The sequence below is a fragment of the Acinonyx jubatus genome, chromosome B1, assembly GCF_027475565.1.
Source record: "Acinonyx jubatus isolate Ajub_Pintada_27869175 chromosome B1, VMU_Ajub_asm_v1.0, whole genome shotgun sequence".
In the NCBI taxonomy this organism is placed as follows: Eukaryota; Metazoa; Chordata; class Mammalia; order Carnivora; family Felidae; genus Acinonyx; species Acinonyx jubatus.
The window spans coordinates 146,772,668-146,791,381 of NC_069382.1; the positions used below are offsets into that span (position 1 = coordinate 146,772,668).

General features: G+C 36.2%; 1 protein-coding gene across 1 annotated transcript in view; it reads left to right on the forward strand.

The window, feature by feature from the left end:
* Positions 1-18,714, forward strand: part of TMPRSS11A (transmembrane serine protease 11A) — a 52,646-nt gene that overhangs the window by 9,811 nt on the left and 24,121 nt on the right. The window contains exons 2-3 of the mRNA XM_015074485.3: positions 3,990-4,111; positions 6,631-6,749. Coding sequence (XP_014929971.1) covers positions 3,990-4,111; positions 6,631-6,749 — 241 coding nt within the window. The remainder of the gene's footprint in view (positions 1-3,989; positions 4,112-6,630; positions 6,750-18,714) is intronic.

Here is an 18,714-nt window from a genome sequence, read left to right on the forward strand (position 1 = left end):
TTTTTAAATAAGATTGCATGTTTTAAACTTCAAGAAACTATCTTTATGAAGATTTATGGGAACAGAACCTGTCTGCAAATTGGCATTTGAATACTATTCACATGCATTTACATTTGTATAATGATAACATGCATCTACAAGAAAACAGAAGACTGATCCTGAAATTAGAAAATTAGAGTTTATAGATAAAACGATAATGGGCATGTGGTTGACTGTAGAGCAAGCCTAAGTTTCTGCCTTCAGGGAAGGCCTTTCTAGAAAAAGGAAAATCCATGTCGATAAAGAGGTCTATGATGTCTTTTGCTGACTCAAACCTCTTTGAACTCACACATATAAAAGTCCTCAGCTTAGAGTCTGGTTACTGAAGAATATCCCAACTCAGATCATTAACAGTTCAGACTGCCCTATATATTCCTCAAGATGTGTATTTTTCAGTCTGAAAAACTGCAGAAAGCAAAGTCACAAAATTATTCAAATTATCACCATGTTTTCATTGACATCTTTGGAAAAATGATGCCATGCATATGCCCTTTTAAACACTGAATACTCAAACTTAATGAAAGTAAATGAATATGATAAATTTGATTTCATACAGATTATAAATTGTGTTACTCTGAATTAAGTATCATCTGTACTTGCCCTTTCCTTTAAGGAATGCAGAATGCCAAATAGGTCTTAAACAGGGATTACTTTTAGCTGCCTTCTCATTTCAAGTTCCAAGAGTTTATTTTGTATTCCCCCAAATTTTTAGTTGAATAAAATATCCCTTAGTCTTCTTCTAATTGTATATTCAACATAGAAACTTCCTTTTAATGAAATAGTTTTCTACAACCCCCACAAAAATTAGAAATTTTAAATATCACATGCTTTCTCTGAAGGCTATAGAGATTTCTGTCCATTTTCATGAAAGTTATATTTCCAGCTATGATAAAAAAAATTTTTAAATGACCTCTAAGATTCTCATCCCTCAGTGTACACACTCCTGGACACTCAAACACTAATTTAGGTGCTGCTGTGAGGGAATTTTGCAGATATAATTAAGGTCTCAAATAAGTTGGCTTTAAGATAGGGAAATTGTCCTTGGTGGACCTACTCTAATCAGGTGACACCTTTGAAAAGGACTAGGCTCTACCTGGAGAGATATTCAGGATGTAAGAGATTTGTTGGGAGGGTGATTCTCCATTGCTGGCTGTAGAGATGGAATGGGCCACATGCAAAGAATGTGGTGGAATCTATGAGCTGAGAGAGAGACGCCTGTGACAGCCAGCAAGAGAACAGGGACCCCAGTTCAACTTCAAAGAACTGAGCTATGCCTAGAACTTAAGTGAGCTTAGAAAATGATCACAAATGTCAGATGAGATAGCTGCCTCAATCAACACCTTGATTTCAACCTTGTGAGATCCTGAGCAGAAAACTCAGCCATGACATGTACAGAACCGTGAGCTAATAAGTTGGTATTGCTTTAAGCTGCTAACTTTGTGGTAATTTGTTGCACAGCAATAAAAAATTAATACATCAGTGTTTGTTTTCTGATGCAAGTAAAGCAGGAAAAAAAAATGCGTGGGCACAATGGTGCAGTGCATCTCTACTTACAATCAGGCTAGATTCCCAAGGCTTTACTGAGCCTATTTTTCTCCAAATCTGAAGTGATATTATGCAAATCACTAGCAGGACCTCTCCAGAATGGAAAGTCAATGATGCATATTGGCTTTCATGCATCTCTTCATATTATCATATTATTCATAAAAGTTGATACTGAGTTGACAGTTTATTCATACAGGATTAAATAGCTGCAGATTTAGACTATGGCTCCCGAAGCTTTTGTAATGTGGCATTGTACACCTGTTATTCCCCAGAGGTTCTCACAAACGGAGAACCTAACACACCTATTTGTTGGTTGCCATTCCCCCTGCCCAGATGTTCACAGCTCCTGGTATGGGATTTGTAGATATGACTGCCACGGCACTTGAAGCAGTGGGCTATTGGTTGTTGAACAACTCCTCTGCTAAGAGTCCTACCATTCAGTCTGTAACAGTGATGTGATCTTCCTGTCATCTACTTTCTCCATTTGCCCTATTCAGAGAAACTCTGATGAGAAGACAGATTTGAAAGCCCTTAAGTCTCCTTAAGTTCTAGCCTTCCTTCTTTGGTTATCTTATTGATTTTGAATGTCTTGGAAACATACTAAGATTCTCTGAGAAAATGAATGGTCAAATAAATGAAGAATGAATGGAGTGAATAGATGAATATATAAAAAATAAATCAACTTAAGAGAATGCACTCAATGGAGTGGAAGTGTGGCACTGCGGGAAAAACAATGGTGCCCTAGGAGTTAGAAGGCGTGAGTCTGAGATGACCACTAGTTCTGTTACATCAGAGGTCGTTTAATCATCTCTGGGCGTCAGTTTTCTCACCTGGAAAATGTGTTACATTCTACCAAATAGTTTCTAAGTTATCCTTAACTTCTGAATTTAGGTTTTATTTTAAAAAAATTTTTTAATGTTTATTTGTTATTGAGAGACAGAGAGAAACAGAGCGTGAACAGGGGAGGGACAGAGAGAGAGGGAGACACAGAATCCAATGGAGGCTCCAGGCTTTGAGCTGTCAGCACAGAGCCCGACACGGGGCTTGAACTCTCAAACCACGAGATCATGACCTGAGCTGAAGTTGGTCGCCTAACCCACTGAGCCACTCAGACACCCCTGAATTTAGGTTTTAAATCATTCAAGAGGCTAAATAATGTTACACTCCACAGAGCTTCTGTTTGTTGTTATATTCTGGCACCTTAATTCTTGTCCATTGGAAGACACACTGCCTCTCCACAGCCAGCTGTCTAGATTCTTTTTAATCAGCCAATGCATACACTGTCAATATTTTCTATACCCAACAGAATTCAAGCCTCTCAAGCTCCACTAGGTTTATTGGGTAAATGTATTGCTTATGCCAAAGCTATTATCTTCTTAATTATTTAGGTCCATATGACTTGTATCTTTTATGCTTTCATTTACATATAAAATATGTCTATATTCAAAAGAAAAAATTCTTGTAAATCAACCAATATTGATTAAAATTACACTCAGTGCAGGGGCGCCTGGGTGACTCTGTCAGTTAAGCATCTGACTTTTAATTTCAGTTCAGGCCATGACTCATTGTTTGTGAAATTGAGCTTCACATCAGGCTCTATGCTGATAGTGTGGAGCCTGCTTGGGATTTGCTCTTTCTCTCTCTCACTCACACTCTCTGTATATCTCAAAATAAATAAATAAACTTAAAAAAATTAATGAAATAAATAATATAAAAAATAAAATTACACTCAGTGCAAAGCATTGGACTAAATCTTGTAAAGGAAAAATACCTTCTGTCCCCAAAGAGGTTGGTTTAGCAACACACACCCACCCAAAGCTAAATTCTAATGAAAGAGGTAAATAAAGTTGATTATAATGGCAAGTTGTAGAGAAAGAGACTACAAAATGAGTTAGAAGACCAGGACCTTTTTAAACCATTTGACTCTAATCAAGTGTCCTCTCTCTCAGCCTCTGTTATTTCATATATAAAGCTGGCATAATATCTTCCTCTTACGGATTTGTAAAATTCCTACTCTTTACCAGGCACCTTATTAAATCTTAATGATAAAAAGATGAACAATACCAGTCTAGCTCATTGAGGAGTTCACAATTAAATTTAGATTAATATACATGCAAACAAATACTTGACACAATGTCATTAGCACTATTGTTGATAAGAGATGTGGACTGACAGCACAGAGAGCCAGTGCCTCTAGAAATAGAAACCACGAGCAATATTGTACATTCCCAGATCCTGATCTTAATACGTCCCTTCACCCCAAGATAACCTTGATGCATATCCAAGACAAATGTATTCTTGCTGGAAAAGGTAGACCAAAGAAACTTGCTGTTGTCCAAAGGAGAACCAGAAAGCTTGTAACTGTTACAGTGTAAGAGTAACCTGCTGAGTTTTCCTTTTTACAGGACAGTAGGATTTGGCACCCAGAGCAGAAGTTTGAAACCATGGATGATTGCCCTTCTCATTGTGTTATTACTGACAGTGGTGGCAGTGACCATTGCTATTCTGGCCGACTTGTTAGTCTCTGGTAGGTAAAGATTGTGAATTTCACTCAGCTTGATTTCATTTTTCTGCAAACTTTCATTTGTATATATGTAAATGTAATTTTATCTAAAAGTATTTTTGTGCTTTTACCAGCATTTAGAATTTAATTTTTTTCAGTCATTTTATAAAAATAATTATTGAATGCCTATTGTATATGAGTACTTTTCTGGATGACTCAAGGTACAACATTATATAAAGCAGACCAGTTTCCTATCTCCTTGGAGCTCACAAGCTAATATTCTTTTAAGACTACACAAAAGATCAAAAATGGTAACTGAAAGAGGTGCCTGGGTGGCTCAGTAGGTTGAGCAGCTGACTCCTGATTTCCCAGGGTCATGGGATCAAACCCCACGTTGAACTCTGTGCTGAGCGTGGAGCCTGCTTAAGATTCTCCCCTCTTGGGGCAGCTGGGTGACTCAGTCGGTTATGTGTCTGACTTTAGCTCAAGTCATATCTCACAGTTCATGGATTAGAGTCCTGCATCAGGCTCTATGCTGACAGCTCACAGCCTGGAGCCTGTTTTGGATTCTGTGTCTCCCTATCTCTGCCACTCCCCTGTTTATGCTCCGTCTCTCTCTCTCTCTCTCTCAAAAACAAATACTTAAAAAATTTTTAAAAAAAGATTCTCCCTCTCTCTCTGCCCCTATCCCCCACTCACACACTTTCTCTCACTCTAAAAAGATTTAAAAACTAAAAAAAGTAGCAACTTAAATCTACTGGTAATCATAATAAACAACTCTAACCATTCAAGTGAAAAACTATGATAAATTAGTTATTATATTAGTTATTAAAACTGACTCATTTACTCATCATTATGTCCACCAACATTTCAAGGGACAAAGAAAAACACATGTCCAACAAAATAATGAATTTTGAAATAATTGGTAAACTATAAATATGACAAATATTGTTACTTATTTTTAGAGAAAATTTTATCCTTTCCTAAATGATATTCACGTATTTTTTAATTGCCTGATATATTTATAATCACACAAATAATGCATTTCAGAATTCTTTTTAAATTACATGTTTCTCTGCACAGACTGCAAAGCATTAACATTTGTTGACAAATCTCCACAGGGTCACTCACACAGATGTGTTTGATAAAACAACTACCTCAGGCTTCTTACTTGAATGGCCTCACCTATTGTCATCTTCCTCAGACTTGTGGCGGGGGGGGGGGGGGGGGGGGGGGGGGGGGGGGGGGGGCTGGTGAAGACTCTATCACAATCATTAAAGGTTTTAAGAACACACTCCTGGGCTTTTTGTAACAACCCCACCTGTAGTTTATGCTAATGGCAAAAGATTCTCAGGTCATTTCATTTGACTGCCTACAAGCCCCTTAACTAGGAGTATAATGTTTGATAATGATATGGATTGTGCAGATGAGTATCAGGGGGACCAAAAAAAAGCACTACAGAGCCCAGAAACGTACCACCTAGAAGATGTACCATTCTGAGATCCCTCTCTCTTTCCTAGGTCCATAGCTGGGAAACCCATTGTGCCCACTGTGTCCTTCCTAGGCCAGACTCCCTAAGGAGAGATGCTATTCTGTGGCTGCTCCGTTTTTCTATTTTCAACTCTATGTAGGGGCGCCTGGGTGGCTTAGTCAGTTAAGCATCGACTTCAGCTCAGGTCGCGATCTCATGGTTCATGGGTTTGAGCCCTGCCTTGGGCTGTGTGCTAACAGCTCAGAGCCTGGAGCCTGCTTCAGATTCTGTCTCCTTCTCCCACTGCCCCTCCCCTGCTCACGCTCAGTCTCTGTCTCTCAAAAATAAATAAATGTAAAAAAAAATTAACCCTTCGTAAATTTCTTGCCCCCCCACCCCCAGAAGGCCAGACTCCTAAGAATATTAGATTTCTTAGGAGCCCCACTGCTCTGTTTTATCTTTCCCAGCAGCCAAGCAGAGATCTGACTGATTCACCCCACTTACACACTGTTCTTATCTCCCACCTCTGACAGTTTGTTCCCTTTCTTTTCCTGTCTTTCTTACTTTGCCTGGCTCTCCCATTATAAATCAAAATTCACAAGGATGTTCATATACATCTACTTCTAGCAGAGTATAAGGTGGTATACATTTTACCTCAGCAAGACCTAATATAGGAATTAAATGTTTCAGCTTTAGAGCTAGTCTCTCTAGGTTTAAACTCAGGCCAACTCACTAGTTATATCGCATAGAGCAAGTTACTTAACACCTCTGTGCCACACTTTCTTCACCTGTGAAATGGAGGTGACACCAATCTCAGGGAGCTAGAGTGAGAACCAAATGAATTAATACATGTAAAGTGCCCAGAACAGTGTTTGGCAATATAGTAGACACTCAATAAATTCCAGTTATTATTAACATAAAAGTTAATTATTATCTTCATTATATTTATTAAGAAAGTAAATTAGAAAAAAGTCTCAATAATAATTCAAGACTCTATACTAACGCCATTATATCTGTGCCTTAGATCCTGAAATCTAATCATGTACTTTCCTACTTTTCCTTTTTATCACAGGACAGAAAACGGAGTATTATCATGGAACATTTAAAATTTCAGATCTACAAGTCAATAGAAATTCTAGACAAAACAACACATACAACCTTAAGGACTTAAAGGAGATGAGTGAGAATTTGGTAAGTCAAATGTATTCTTTCTGTTTTAAAACAATGTTGAAGGAAGAGATTTGTGGATCATTTCCCTGAATATTTCTCAAAAGACTATTTTCAGACCACTTGCATTAAATCACCTTGAAAATTCCTAGGCCCCATTCCAGACCCACTGAATCAGTGTCTAATGGGATGGGTTGGCAGGGACGGGGGAACAAGGAAATCTCCATCCTGATAAACAGTGATTCTGATAAACCACCCTTTGTGACTCAACCACCTTATCTAAAGGTAAGAGAATTGGGGCATCTAGGTGGCTCAGTTGGTTAAGGGTCTAACTGTTGATTTCAGCTCAAGTCATGGTCCCAAGGTCATGGTATCAAGCTGCATGTTGGGCTTTGCACTGAGCCTGGAGCCTACTTAAGATTTTCTCTCTTTCTCCCTCTGCCCCTCTCTCTTCCTTGCTCTCTCTCTCTCTCTCTCTAAAAAAAAAAAATAAATAAATAAATAATAAAAATCCATAAATGGAAGTGAACAAATGCAGAATGCATTTATGATAGTAATACTGTGTTTGAAAGTGGACTTTTAAATATCAATAAATCATGTATTTCTCAGAGTGAAGGAGCTTCACATGCAAAGACTGAGATAGGTAATGACAGATTACAATCATGAGCACATGCAAGGCCCTTCGCTGGCTGTCATTATTTATTACTCTCATTTTTTCACAAAACGTACTCCCATTCACCTCCCTCAGCAGGCAACCCTTCTTTGTGCCACATGTATTCTTTTGTTTGTATTCATTCCTGTAAAAATGTATTTTGTTGTTTTGTGTGCACATGCTTTTAATTTATTCTTTGTGTTATAAATCATTCATCTTAGTCATTTTGGGCTACTACATCAAACTACCAGATACTGAGTGGCTTGTAATATCAGATATTGATTTCTCAAAGTTCTGGAGGCTGGAGGTCTGAGATCAGGGAACAGCCAGGTCAGATTCTGATAAGGACCCTCTCTCAGGTTGCAGACTGCAGACTTCTCAGTGTATACCCACATAGTGGAGAACAGACCTAAAAAGCTCTCTGGGTCTCATTATAAGGGCACCACCAACCCCACTCATGACCTAATCACCTCTCAAAGGCCCCACCTCCTAACACCATTACATTGAGAGTTAGCATTTCAACATGAATTTGGGGGCAGGAAACAAATATTCAGTCCATGGCATCACTTTTTGTTTCATGCCTTTTTACTCAGAACTTTTTTTAAAGCTCTGTCCATGTTGCTAAATGTACACATAATTCACTGCTATTGGCTACTACAAAATGGTTTATAGTGTGTTTTGCCATATTTTACCTCCTACCTATCATCCCAAGAAATGCTGCACTAAATAGCCTCCTACTTGTCCCCTATAGACCTGTGCAAGTTCTTCTGTGAGCAGAATTACTGGGTCACTGGGTGTGTACCCACTTAATTTAACTAATTAGTGTGGATTGCTCTTCAGAATGGCTGACCCAGTGTACACGCCCATCTGCAGTGCATAAGGATTCCTATGTCCCCACATCTTTGCCAACACTTGGTATTATTTGGCTTGCTGACTTCTGCCAGCCTAATAGGCAATAAGTTATGTCTTTTTGTGATTTAATTTACATTTTTCTAATTACTGAGTTTGTGCATTATTAAATATGCTTGTTAGCCTTTCGAGTTTTCATTTTTATAAATTGCTTGTACCTATCCTTTACCTGTTTTTCGGTTAGAGTCATTTTGTTTTATTAGTGTTATTTTCTAGAAGTTCCTTATATTTTCTAGATATGAACAGTTTGCTGGTTGAGGAAATTATAATCATCCATTCTATCTTCTATTAATTTGGACCATGTTGTCCTTCATGAAATAGAAATCCATAATTCATCAATTTTGTCTTATGTTTGTGTTTTTCAAGTTTTTTTAAAGAAGGTATTCCCTCTTCCAAGTCATAAAAATATTTTACTTTATTTTCTTCTATTAAGTTCAAAATTTTACCTTTTATGTTAAGCCTTCAATGTATCTAAAGTCTACCTTTGTGTGTGATGTTAGGTAGGAACCCAGGTTGTATTCTCCAAATAAGTTTTCCCAATTTAACTAAACAATCTTTCCTCCCAATGGCATGGTTGTTCAGCTCTTTACATTTCTTCACACCTGAATCTTGCAGAAAAGGAAACATGATCTATCTCCTCAAATTGCTTCATATCTCTTTGGAGATATGAGAGTAATGAGCATGAAACTGAACACCATGACATAATTAAGGACTAAATTGTATGCTGAGGACCATAAGGGCAGAAGAACTTCAAAGAAAAGGAAATTCAGCTAGGTTTCCCATGGTCAGGAAAGGCTTTGTATTATTTAGCCTTGTTTAAATGAAACAAGTGTCCTTTTTCCTCCACTCACCACCCAGTTACCTTCAGAAGAAGTACGTGAATGGTTCATGCCTCATCCTGCCACTCCTGTTTATTGTTGCTGAATCCCAATGAATGAAGCCAGATTCTTCTCTCTGCCCTATATGGGTGCTAATTAGACAGCCAAGAAAGACAGGTTGCAGGTCCTGCTCTTCCTCATAATTTGGGATTTACTGATTTGAATGCAAATGGAGATGCAAAAGTAAAATGAGCTCATGCTCAGATACTGCTAAAAAGACTTCAGTAACCAGACACCTGTAATTCATGACACTCCCAAATAGGTAGGTCACTTTCTTCATTATTATAAGTTCGGGTAGGATCACTGTCTGATGTAGTACTTCATTTGAAGAAACATATTTCAGAAATAGCAAGAAATACTTTTAAATTACAGGGTCATTACAGATGTGAAAGTCATAACCTTGTAATTCCATAACAATAGCTAGCATGTACTGAGTGCCAAGCACTATGCTAAAGCACCCTACATGTATTTTAGTTAATCCTCAAAAACAACTTTATGAGGTAACTACAATTACTATCACAATTTTACAGATGAGAAAATCAAGGTACAGAAAAGTTAATTTACTCAAGATCATAGAGCTAGCAAATGTAGCTAGTAAATGATTACATATTCTTAATAAACTTCTGTCATCCATAAGAATAATCTGTGTGACTTTATTTCCCACCTACTATGCACAAAATTCCAGAAATCAAGTAATTATCCCCGGTACATTAGTCTATTTCAATTACACTGTCAACATAGGCCAGTAACCACCGTCTCATTAAAAATGGGAACAGTTGGGAATTTTCTTAGGGATGTCTCCCCATAAAAAAACACTCCCCCTGTGCCCAAGGAGCACTCAGGGACACCAGAAACGGGCTTAAAATGATCCTCCAAATATCCTTAATGCTATGTCTCTAGAACTGTAGAAAAAAAAGAGCTTGGAAACAGAAAGAGATGCAGAGATAAACTAGTTAGAAACACTCTAAAGGAATTAGAAAACAAAAGTGAGAAATTGGGCTCTGATCAACACTGAAGCAGGAAGTGCTTCTACTGAGAAAAATTAGTCGAGATAAATTTAAACCTAGCAAAAGTATTAGTCCCAAAGTTTGGATTTGCAGAAGGTAAAAGAAGTAAAAGATGCTCCATGCTTGGTGTAGGATTGTGGCCCTATGCCTGGAGAGAAGATATTGGATTTGGAAGATTTAAGAAAAAACTAAGCAGACATTATCAAGAAACTTCATGTTCAGAGGTTAGAAAAATTGAATGGAAAGTATGGCCAAGTCCTTTCCTGAGAACACAGACCTACATTTATTTTGAAATTAAAGATTTCAAAGGCATGTTTAAAAGAGGAAGATGTATAACACCTCTACCTTAATTTGAATCCTGGAAGAAAAAGATAATTGTTGTATATTTCATGTCTAATCTGCAATGTAACACTGCAAAGGAGGCATTATTATCCACACTTTAAGGATAAAGGAACTAAACCTCTGAAGTTAAGGTCCATAGCCAGTAAATGACAGAGGGGAGATTTGAAGCCATATAGGTAATTTGAATATGTGCTCTTTCCACTAAATTGTTCAACTTGTCAGGAAGAAACTCAGCTAATATAGGAAGCTCAACTCTGTGTCAATTCTTCTCCCATTTAATATTTAAATTTATAAAGATTATAAATCCCATATGCTGTGCTAGGTAATTTAAGCAACACATTGGGTTTACTTGTTATAAAAGTGTGTCCTCCTCCATAGTATCCTCACTTTCCTGTTCAGTTTTTGGTCCAGCTTTATTGAAACACAATTTACAGATAACATTGTGTCAGTTTACAGTGTAAAGCATGTTGATTTGATGTATTGCAAAATGATTATCACTGTAACACTTCCATCATGTCACATAATTACTATTTTTTTGTGGTGAGAACATTTCAGATCTTATACTGTTAGCAACATTCAAGCAGCATTCAGTATTATTATCTATAATCACCGTGCTGTACATTACATCCCTAGAACGTATTCATCTTATAATTGGAAGTTTGTACCCTTTGATCAACATCTCCCTGCTTCTCCCACCCCTCCCCCTCAGCCTTGGTAACCACCATTCTATTCTGTTTCTATGAATTCATCTTTTTAGACTCCACATATAAGTGATATCATACAGTATTTGTCTTTGTCTGATTTATTTCACTTAGCATGATGCCCTCAAGGTCCATTCATGTTGTCCTAAATAGCAGGATTTCCTTCTTTCTCATGGTTGAATAATATTCCATATGTATATATACATATATATATGACATATTATTGTATTGTGTGATTGTGTGTATATATATATATATATATATATATATACATACATATATACATATATACATACACACACACACACACACACACACACAACATCACATCTTCTTTATCCATTTATCAATTGACAGGCACTTAGGTTGTTTACATATCTTAACTACTGTGAATAATGATGCAATGAACATGGGAGTACAAATCTCTCTTCTGTATGCTTGCTTTCATTTCCTTTGGATATATACCCAGAAGTATGATTACTGGGGCATATTATAGTTCTACTTTTAATTTTTTGAGAAACCTCTATACTATTTATGATAGTGGTTGTACCAATTTACATTCTTCAAAAGAGTGCACATTCTTCAAAAGAGTTGCATCCTCTCCAACACTTGTTATCTCTTGTCTTTTTGATGATAGCCATTCCAAAAGGTGTGAGATGATATTTCATTGGGTTTTAATTTGCATTCCCTGATTATTAGTGATGTTAAGCCCCTATTCATGTACCTGTTGACTATTTTGCTATGTCTTCTGTGGAGAAATGTCTATACAGATCTTATACCCATTTTTAATCAGATTTTTTTTGAGTTGTATACGTTCTTTATATACTTTGGATATTAACCCTTTATCAGATGTATGATTTGCAAATATTTTCTCCCATTCCACAGGTTGTCTTTTCATTTTGTTGATGACTTCCTTTGATGTGCAGAAGCTTTATAGTTTGATGGAGTTCCACTTACCAATTTTTGCTTTTGTTGCTTATGCTTTTGGAATCATATTCAAATAATTGTTGCCCCAACCAATGTCAAGAAACATTTTGCTCTATTTTCTTCTAGAAGTTTTATGGTTTCAGGCCTCTTGTTTAAATCTTTAATCTTTAATTTTGAATGAATTTTTAATTTAATTATTTTCAGTTTAGTCTTTAATTTTGAATTATTTTTGAGAGGAGTAAAGGGGCCCTATTTCATTCTTCTGCATGTGGTTATCCAGTTTTCCAACACTATGTATTGAAGAGATTATCCTTTCTCCATTGAGTATTCTTGGCTGCCTTATTAAATATTAGCTGGTCATATATGTGAGCATTTATTTCTGGGCTCTTGATTCCTTTCCATTGTTCCATGTGCCTTTTTATGTCAATACCATGCTGTTTTGATTATTATAACTTTGTATTAGACTTTGAAATCAGGAAGTGAAATCAAGAAGTGGCTTTGTTCTTCTTTCTCAAGACTATTTGGCTACTCAGGGTCTTTTGTGGCCCCATACAAATTTTAGGATTTTTTTCTATTTCTGTGAGAAATGCTACTAGAATTTTAATAGAGATTGCATTGTTCTATAGATGCTTTGGGTAGTATATGCATTTTAACAACATTAATTTTTCCAATCCATGAACATGGAATATCTTTCATTTATTTTTGTCTTCTTTGATTTCCTGCATCAAAGTGTTACAGTTTTCACTTCCTTGGTTAAAGTTATTCCTAAGTATTTTATAATTTTTGATGCTACTGTGAATGGGATTATTTACTTTCTTTTTCAGATATTTCATTGTTAATATGTAGAAATGAAGCCATTTTCTGTATGATTTTGTATCTTGCAACTTTACTGAATTCATTGATTACTTATCTGCTTTTTTGTGGCAATCTTTAGGATTTTCTCTATATAAAATCATATATCTGTAAATAAAGACAATTTATTCCTTTTTGATTTAGATACCTTTTATTTCTTTTTCCTGCTTGATTGCTTTGGCTAGAACTTCACTACCATGTTGAATAGGAGTGGTGAGAGTGGGCATCCTAGATATCTTGTTCCTGATCTTAGGAAGATTTCAACATTTCCCTGAGGTATATTGTATAATCTGTGGACTTGCCATAGATGGCCTTTATTATACTGAGGTATGTTCTTTCTATTTACAACTTGCTGAACGTTTTTAATCATGAAAGGGTTTTTCATTTGTCAAATGATCTTTCTGCATCTATTGAGATAATCATGTGATCTTTATCTTTCATTCTATTAATGTGTGCATTACATTTATTGATTTGTGTATGTTGAAGCATCCTTACACATCAGGAATATATACTGCTTGATCATAGTGTGTGATCCTTTTAATATGTTGCTGAATTTGATTCACTAATTTTGTTGAGAATTTTTGCATCTATGTTCATCAGAGATTTTAGCCTATAGTTGTTTTTTTAAATTTTTTTAATTTAATTTATTTTTTAAAATTTATATCCAAATTAGTTAGCATATAGTGCAACACTGATTTCAGGAGTAGATTCCTTAGTGCCCCTTACCCATTTAGCCTATCCCCTCTCCCACAACCCCTCCAGTAACCCTCAGTTTTTTCTCCATATTTATGAGTCTCTTCTGTTTTCTCCCCCTCCCTGTTTTTATATTATTTTTGTTTCCCTTCCCTTATGTTCATCTGTTTTGTCTCTTAAAGTCCTCATAGGAGTGAAGTCATATGATTTGTGTCTTTCTCTGACTAACTTCACTTAGCATAATACCCTCCAGTTCCATCCATGTAGTTACAAACGGTAAGATTTCATTCTTTTTGATTGCTGAGTAATACTCCAATGGAGTAATACTCCATTGTGTGTGTGTGTGTGTGTGTGTGTGTGTGTGTGTGTGTGTGTGTATATATACCACATCTTCTTTATCCATTCATCCATCAATGGACATTTGGGCTCTTTCCATACTTTGGCTATTGTTGATAGTGCTGCTATAAACACTGGGGTGCATGTGTCCCTTCAAAACAGCACACCTATATCCCGTGGATAAATGCCTAGTAGTGCAATTGCTAGGTAGTAGGGTAGTTCTATTTTTAGTTTTTTGAGGAACCTCCATACTGTTTTCCAGAGGTAGCCTGTAGTTTTCTTATAGTGTCTTTATCTGGCTTTGGTATGAGGATAATGTTTACCTTGTAAAATGAATGTGGGAGTGGTCATTCCTCTTCAATTTTTTGGAAGATTTTGGGAAGAATTCGTGTTAATTCTTTTTTAAATGTTTGGTAGAATTCATTAGTGAAACCATATGGTCCTGGGTTTTTCTTTGATTACTGATTCAACCTCCTTACTCCTTATTGATGTATTCACATTTTTAATTTCTACATGATTTAGTCTTGGTAGGTTGTATATTTCCAAGAATTTATCCATTTATTCCAGGTTATCCAATTTGTTAGTATATAAATTTTCACAGTCATCCCTTATGATCTTCTGTATTTTTGTAGCATCAGTTGTAATATTCTTTCATTTTCTGATTTTATTTGAGTCTTCTCTTTTTTTTTCCTTAGTTTGTCAAAGGTTTTGTCAATTTTCTTTAACTTTTCAAAAAAACAACTCTTAGGTTTTTTTTTAATCTTTTCTGTTGTCTTTTAGTCTCTATCTCATTTATTTCCACTCTGATCTTTGTTATTTCCTTCCTTCTGCTAATGCTAGTTTTTTCTTCTACTTCTTTCTTTAAGTTTTAATTCCAGTTGAGTTAACATAGTGGTATATTAGTTTCAGGTGAACAATAGTTTTTCCTTCTTTTTCTAGTTGCTTGAGGTGTGCAGTTAGATTGTTTATTTAACATCTTTTTTTCTTAATGTAGGCATTCATCACTGTGGACTTCTATCTTAGAGCTCTTTTGCAGCATCCCATAGTTTTGGTATGTGTTTGCACTTTCACTTGCTTCAAGATATTTTTTTTATTTTTCTTTTGATTTCTCCTCTAACTCATTGGTTGTTGAGAAGTGCATTGCTTAATTTCCACATATTTGTGAATTTTCTAGCTTTCCTCAGTTCTTAACTTCTAGTTTCATACCATTGTGGTCACAGAAGATAGTATGATTTCAATCTTCTTCAATATTTGCTAAGACTTGTTTTGTATCCTATGATGATCTACCCTAAAGAATGTTCTGTGTGTGCTTGAGAAGAATGTGTATTCTCTTGTTGGGTGGATTGTTGTTTATATGTCTGTTAAGTCCATTTGATGTAAAAAATGGTTAGGTCCAAGGGTTACTTGTTGATTTTCTGTCTGGATGATCTATCCACTGCTAAAAATGGGATATTAAAGTCCTCTATTATTATTGTATTATTGTCTATTTCTCTCTTCAGATCTGTCAGTTTTTGCTTAATTTATTTAAGTACTCTGATGTTAGGTACAATATTTATAATGGTTCTATCTTCTTGATGAATTGACTCCTTTACCATTATATAATGACATTCTTTGTCTCTTGTTACTAGTTTTGGCTTATGGTTTCTTGTTTGTACCAGTTTTTGAGGAGGAAGACAACAGAAAAACAACTATAATATGGGAAGGAGGTGGATGGAAATATCAGCATATATTTATTTAGCATAAATAATCTATGACTGGAGGGAAAATGTGGATGGTTGTTTTCTGAGAGAAGTTTTTTTGAGAAAGGAAGCAATATGAACCTTCTCAAAACTTCCTGATAAAGTTATGAATATAGCACAGTCTTCACTCTACTGGATAATCTATTTAGATGATGGCTCATCATTCAGGAACTGTACAAGAGTCTAAGAGTAATGATTCATACCCTCTCTTTCTCACAGATTAATCAAATTTAGAGATTTCAAAGACAACACACCTGGAGAGGACAGGAACCTTCTAAAGAAATGACCTTTCCTTGCCTCAGGCATCTGGTTTAACTATCTTTAGTGCAACTTTAAATACACACAAATTACATATTTTCCTCTTCTAAAATGGTAATTCAGAGATCTAAGCTTTTGTGGTATACTGAAAGTTAATAATTTATCCTTTATCACCCTTCACTGCAAACATTTTAATTTCTTGAATTTACTTTGCCTCTCAATTTCAGGAATACAAACCAATTTGGGATAAGGTTATCCAATATATTGCTACTTACTATGTGTGATTAAACAGTCAGAGATGTCCATCTGTTTCTTTCTGACATTCTACAAGGAAACACTGAGGAAGGACCAGTATAGTCAAATAAATAACTTTGATAATATCCTATAATGTCACAATCCATTTGCTGATACTATTACCTCATGGTTTAGAGTAATCATACTTCCATAGTACTCCAGTCACACACCCTTATTACACAGGATCCAATTGCCATCTCTAATAGACACAGCACTGGGTTCACAGCTGTGGGAGGTTTTGGTTTTTTTTTAAAGGATTTTTGTGAACACAAAGTGACGTGATACCCAAAAAGCCACCAAAGCTTCAAAATCCTGTAGATACCATTACTGCTCAGGTTGGCCATGCCATACATAGGTTTAGAAAGATTATTCATAGCTGACTTTTTGATTCTTGGGTTGTACCAAAGATCTAGAGTTTTAAATAGATAGAACTTTTAAAAATTGCAATAAGAACTATAAAGATTATAGTCCTAATTTTAAAGGACAAAGAAAACAGACTGCCTTTGGAGGGGGATGTAACAGTTTCTTGATCTCTTACATGCTGCCTGCTACACATCAGTGAGTAGGAGTTTGTTTGTTTTATTTATTTATTTATTTATTTATTTATTTATTTATTTATTTTAAGTTTACTTATTTAGTTTGAGAGAGAGAAAGAGAGCGTGTGCAAGTGGCGGGACAGCAGCGAGAGAGAAAGGGAGAGAGAGAATCCCAAGCAGGCTCCACATTGTTAGCACACACCCCAAAAAGGGGCTTCAACCCACGAACCACAAGATCATGACCTCAGCCAAAGTTAGATGCTTAATCGACTGAGCTGCCCAAATGCCCCAATAGAGGCTTTTACTAAAAACACACTTGTGTGCTCATCCCAAGGTCAATTGGCTCATTACTTTTTCACCTTGGGCAAGTCACTTCCTCATCTCTGTAATGCAGATAATAATAGTATTCACCTCAGAGGGTTGAGGAAAAAAGCAAAGGAGCTCATAAATACAGTGGACTTTGTGCTTGCTGCATAGGTGATCCACAACAGTGATGACTATTCCTACTATAATATCTATTGTAGTCTCACCTGGGAGGGGTTTTCCACAAGCAATGAAATTACCTGAAAATGTCCATAAGGCAAAAGACTTCCCATCAGTAATTCATAGTCAATTTGCTTTTTTCTCCAGAAGCATTGATCTAAATCTGATGAAAAGCTCATTAAAAACTCTTGCAAGTTTCCTGGTAATGGCAAGGCTTTCTGATAAATTCTCACTTTTTTTCATGCATTCATTCAACAAAAACATGCTACATTTCTACATAGTATGGAACAAGAAAAGATCAATCACCACACTTAACATAAAGGGTTTGCAGTTGAATAAAGGAGATAATATATTTGCATAAATAACTATATTAACGGAATAGTAGTAAGTATAAGATGGATTAGAAAAATCACAACAGAAAGAGGAAAGATTAAGGAATAACCACAAAGAAGCTTCAAGGAATAACCACAAAGAAGGTATTATCTGAAATAGACATTGAAGGAGAGATATGATTCAGAAAAGCAGAGCCAGCAGAATGGGGGAGGGTGCTATAGATTCAAGGAATAGCCTGAGAAGGGCAAGTATAAAGGAAACAAGGGCCAGGGCTGACAGGTACACATGGTTGAAGACTGGACAGGATGGAAAATGGGCAGAAGGGGAAGTCCTTGAATATCTGACTCTGTAACCAGAGGCCCAAATGAATTCTGCTTTACTCTTTGTACTTAGAGTTCAGCTCTTGTAGGAAGGCAATCTCAATTAGGACTTATTTAAGGCAAAACAAGTGTTTTTTTCTAAAGCATCTCTTATACTGTTCTTTGTGTGCTAATGTTATTGTAATTAGGAAAAAGCAACAGGATCTGAAGTTTTCTTCATGGCACATTGGTGAGTCCTTTAATTTTCAGGGCTCATCTGCTGTGACAGTGGAAGAAACTGCTTTTATATTCCGTTGGCCAATCTTCAGTGGCATATCTATCTTAAGTTTATAGTGTCAACCCTGAAACACCTCCTACATAACTACCAAGACTGCTGAGAGGAGCCCAGTTGGGGAGCATCTGACAGTGAAAGGCTGGCGACATGTGTAAACAGGGTTCTTTCCGGAATGAGAGCTGAATGGTTGGGCGAGGCTGTGTGTTGGAGTTAACAGCCTCTCCCTCACTCTTTTATTAAACACCCAACTAACCTTCAATTGCCCTTTTAGAACTTAATCTCAGGGCAACTTCCAGTATTACAAAATCATCAAGCATAACGAGGTACTAGCCTGAAAGGGGGAGGCTCTCTGTTAAATTAAGAGACTAATCCCAACTATCAGACTCTGCCAATGCCCCCAGAAAGGAGTTGGGATAAATTTATTAATCACTATCTCTATTAGCTTCTGTGAATAA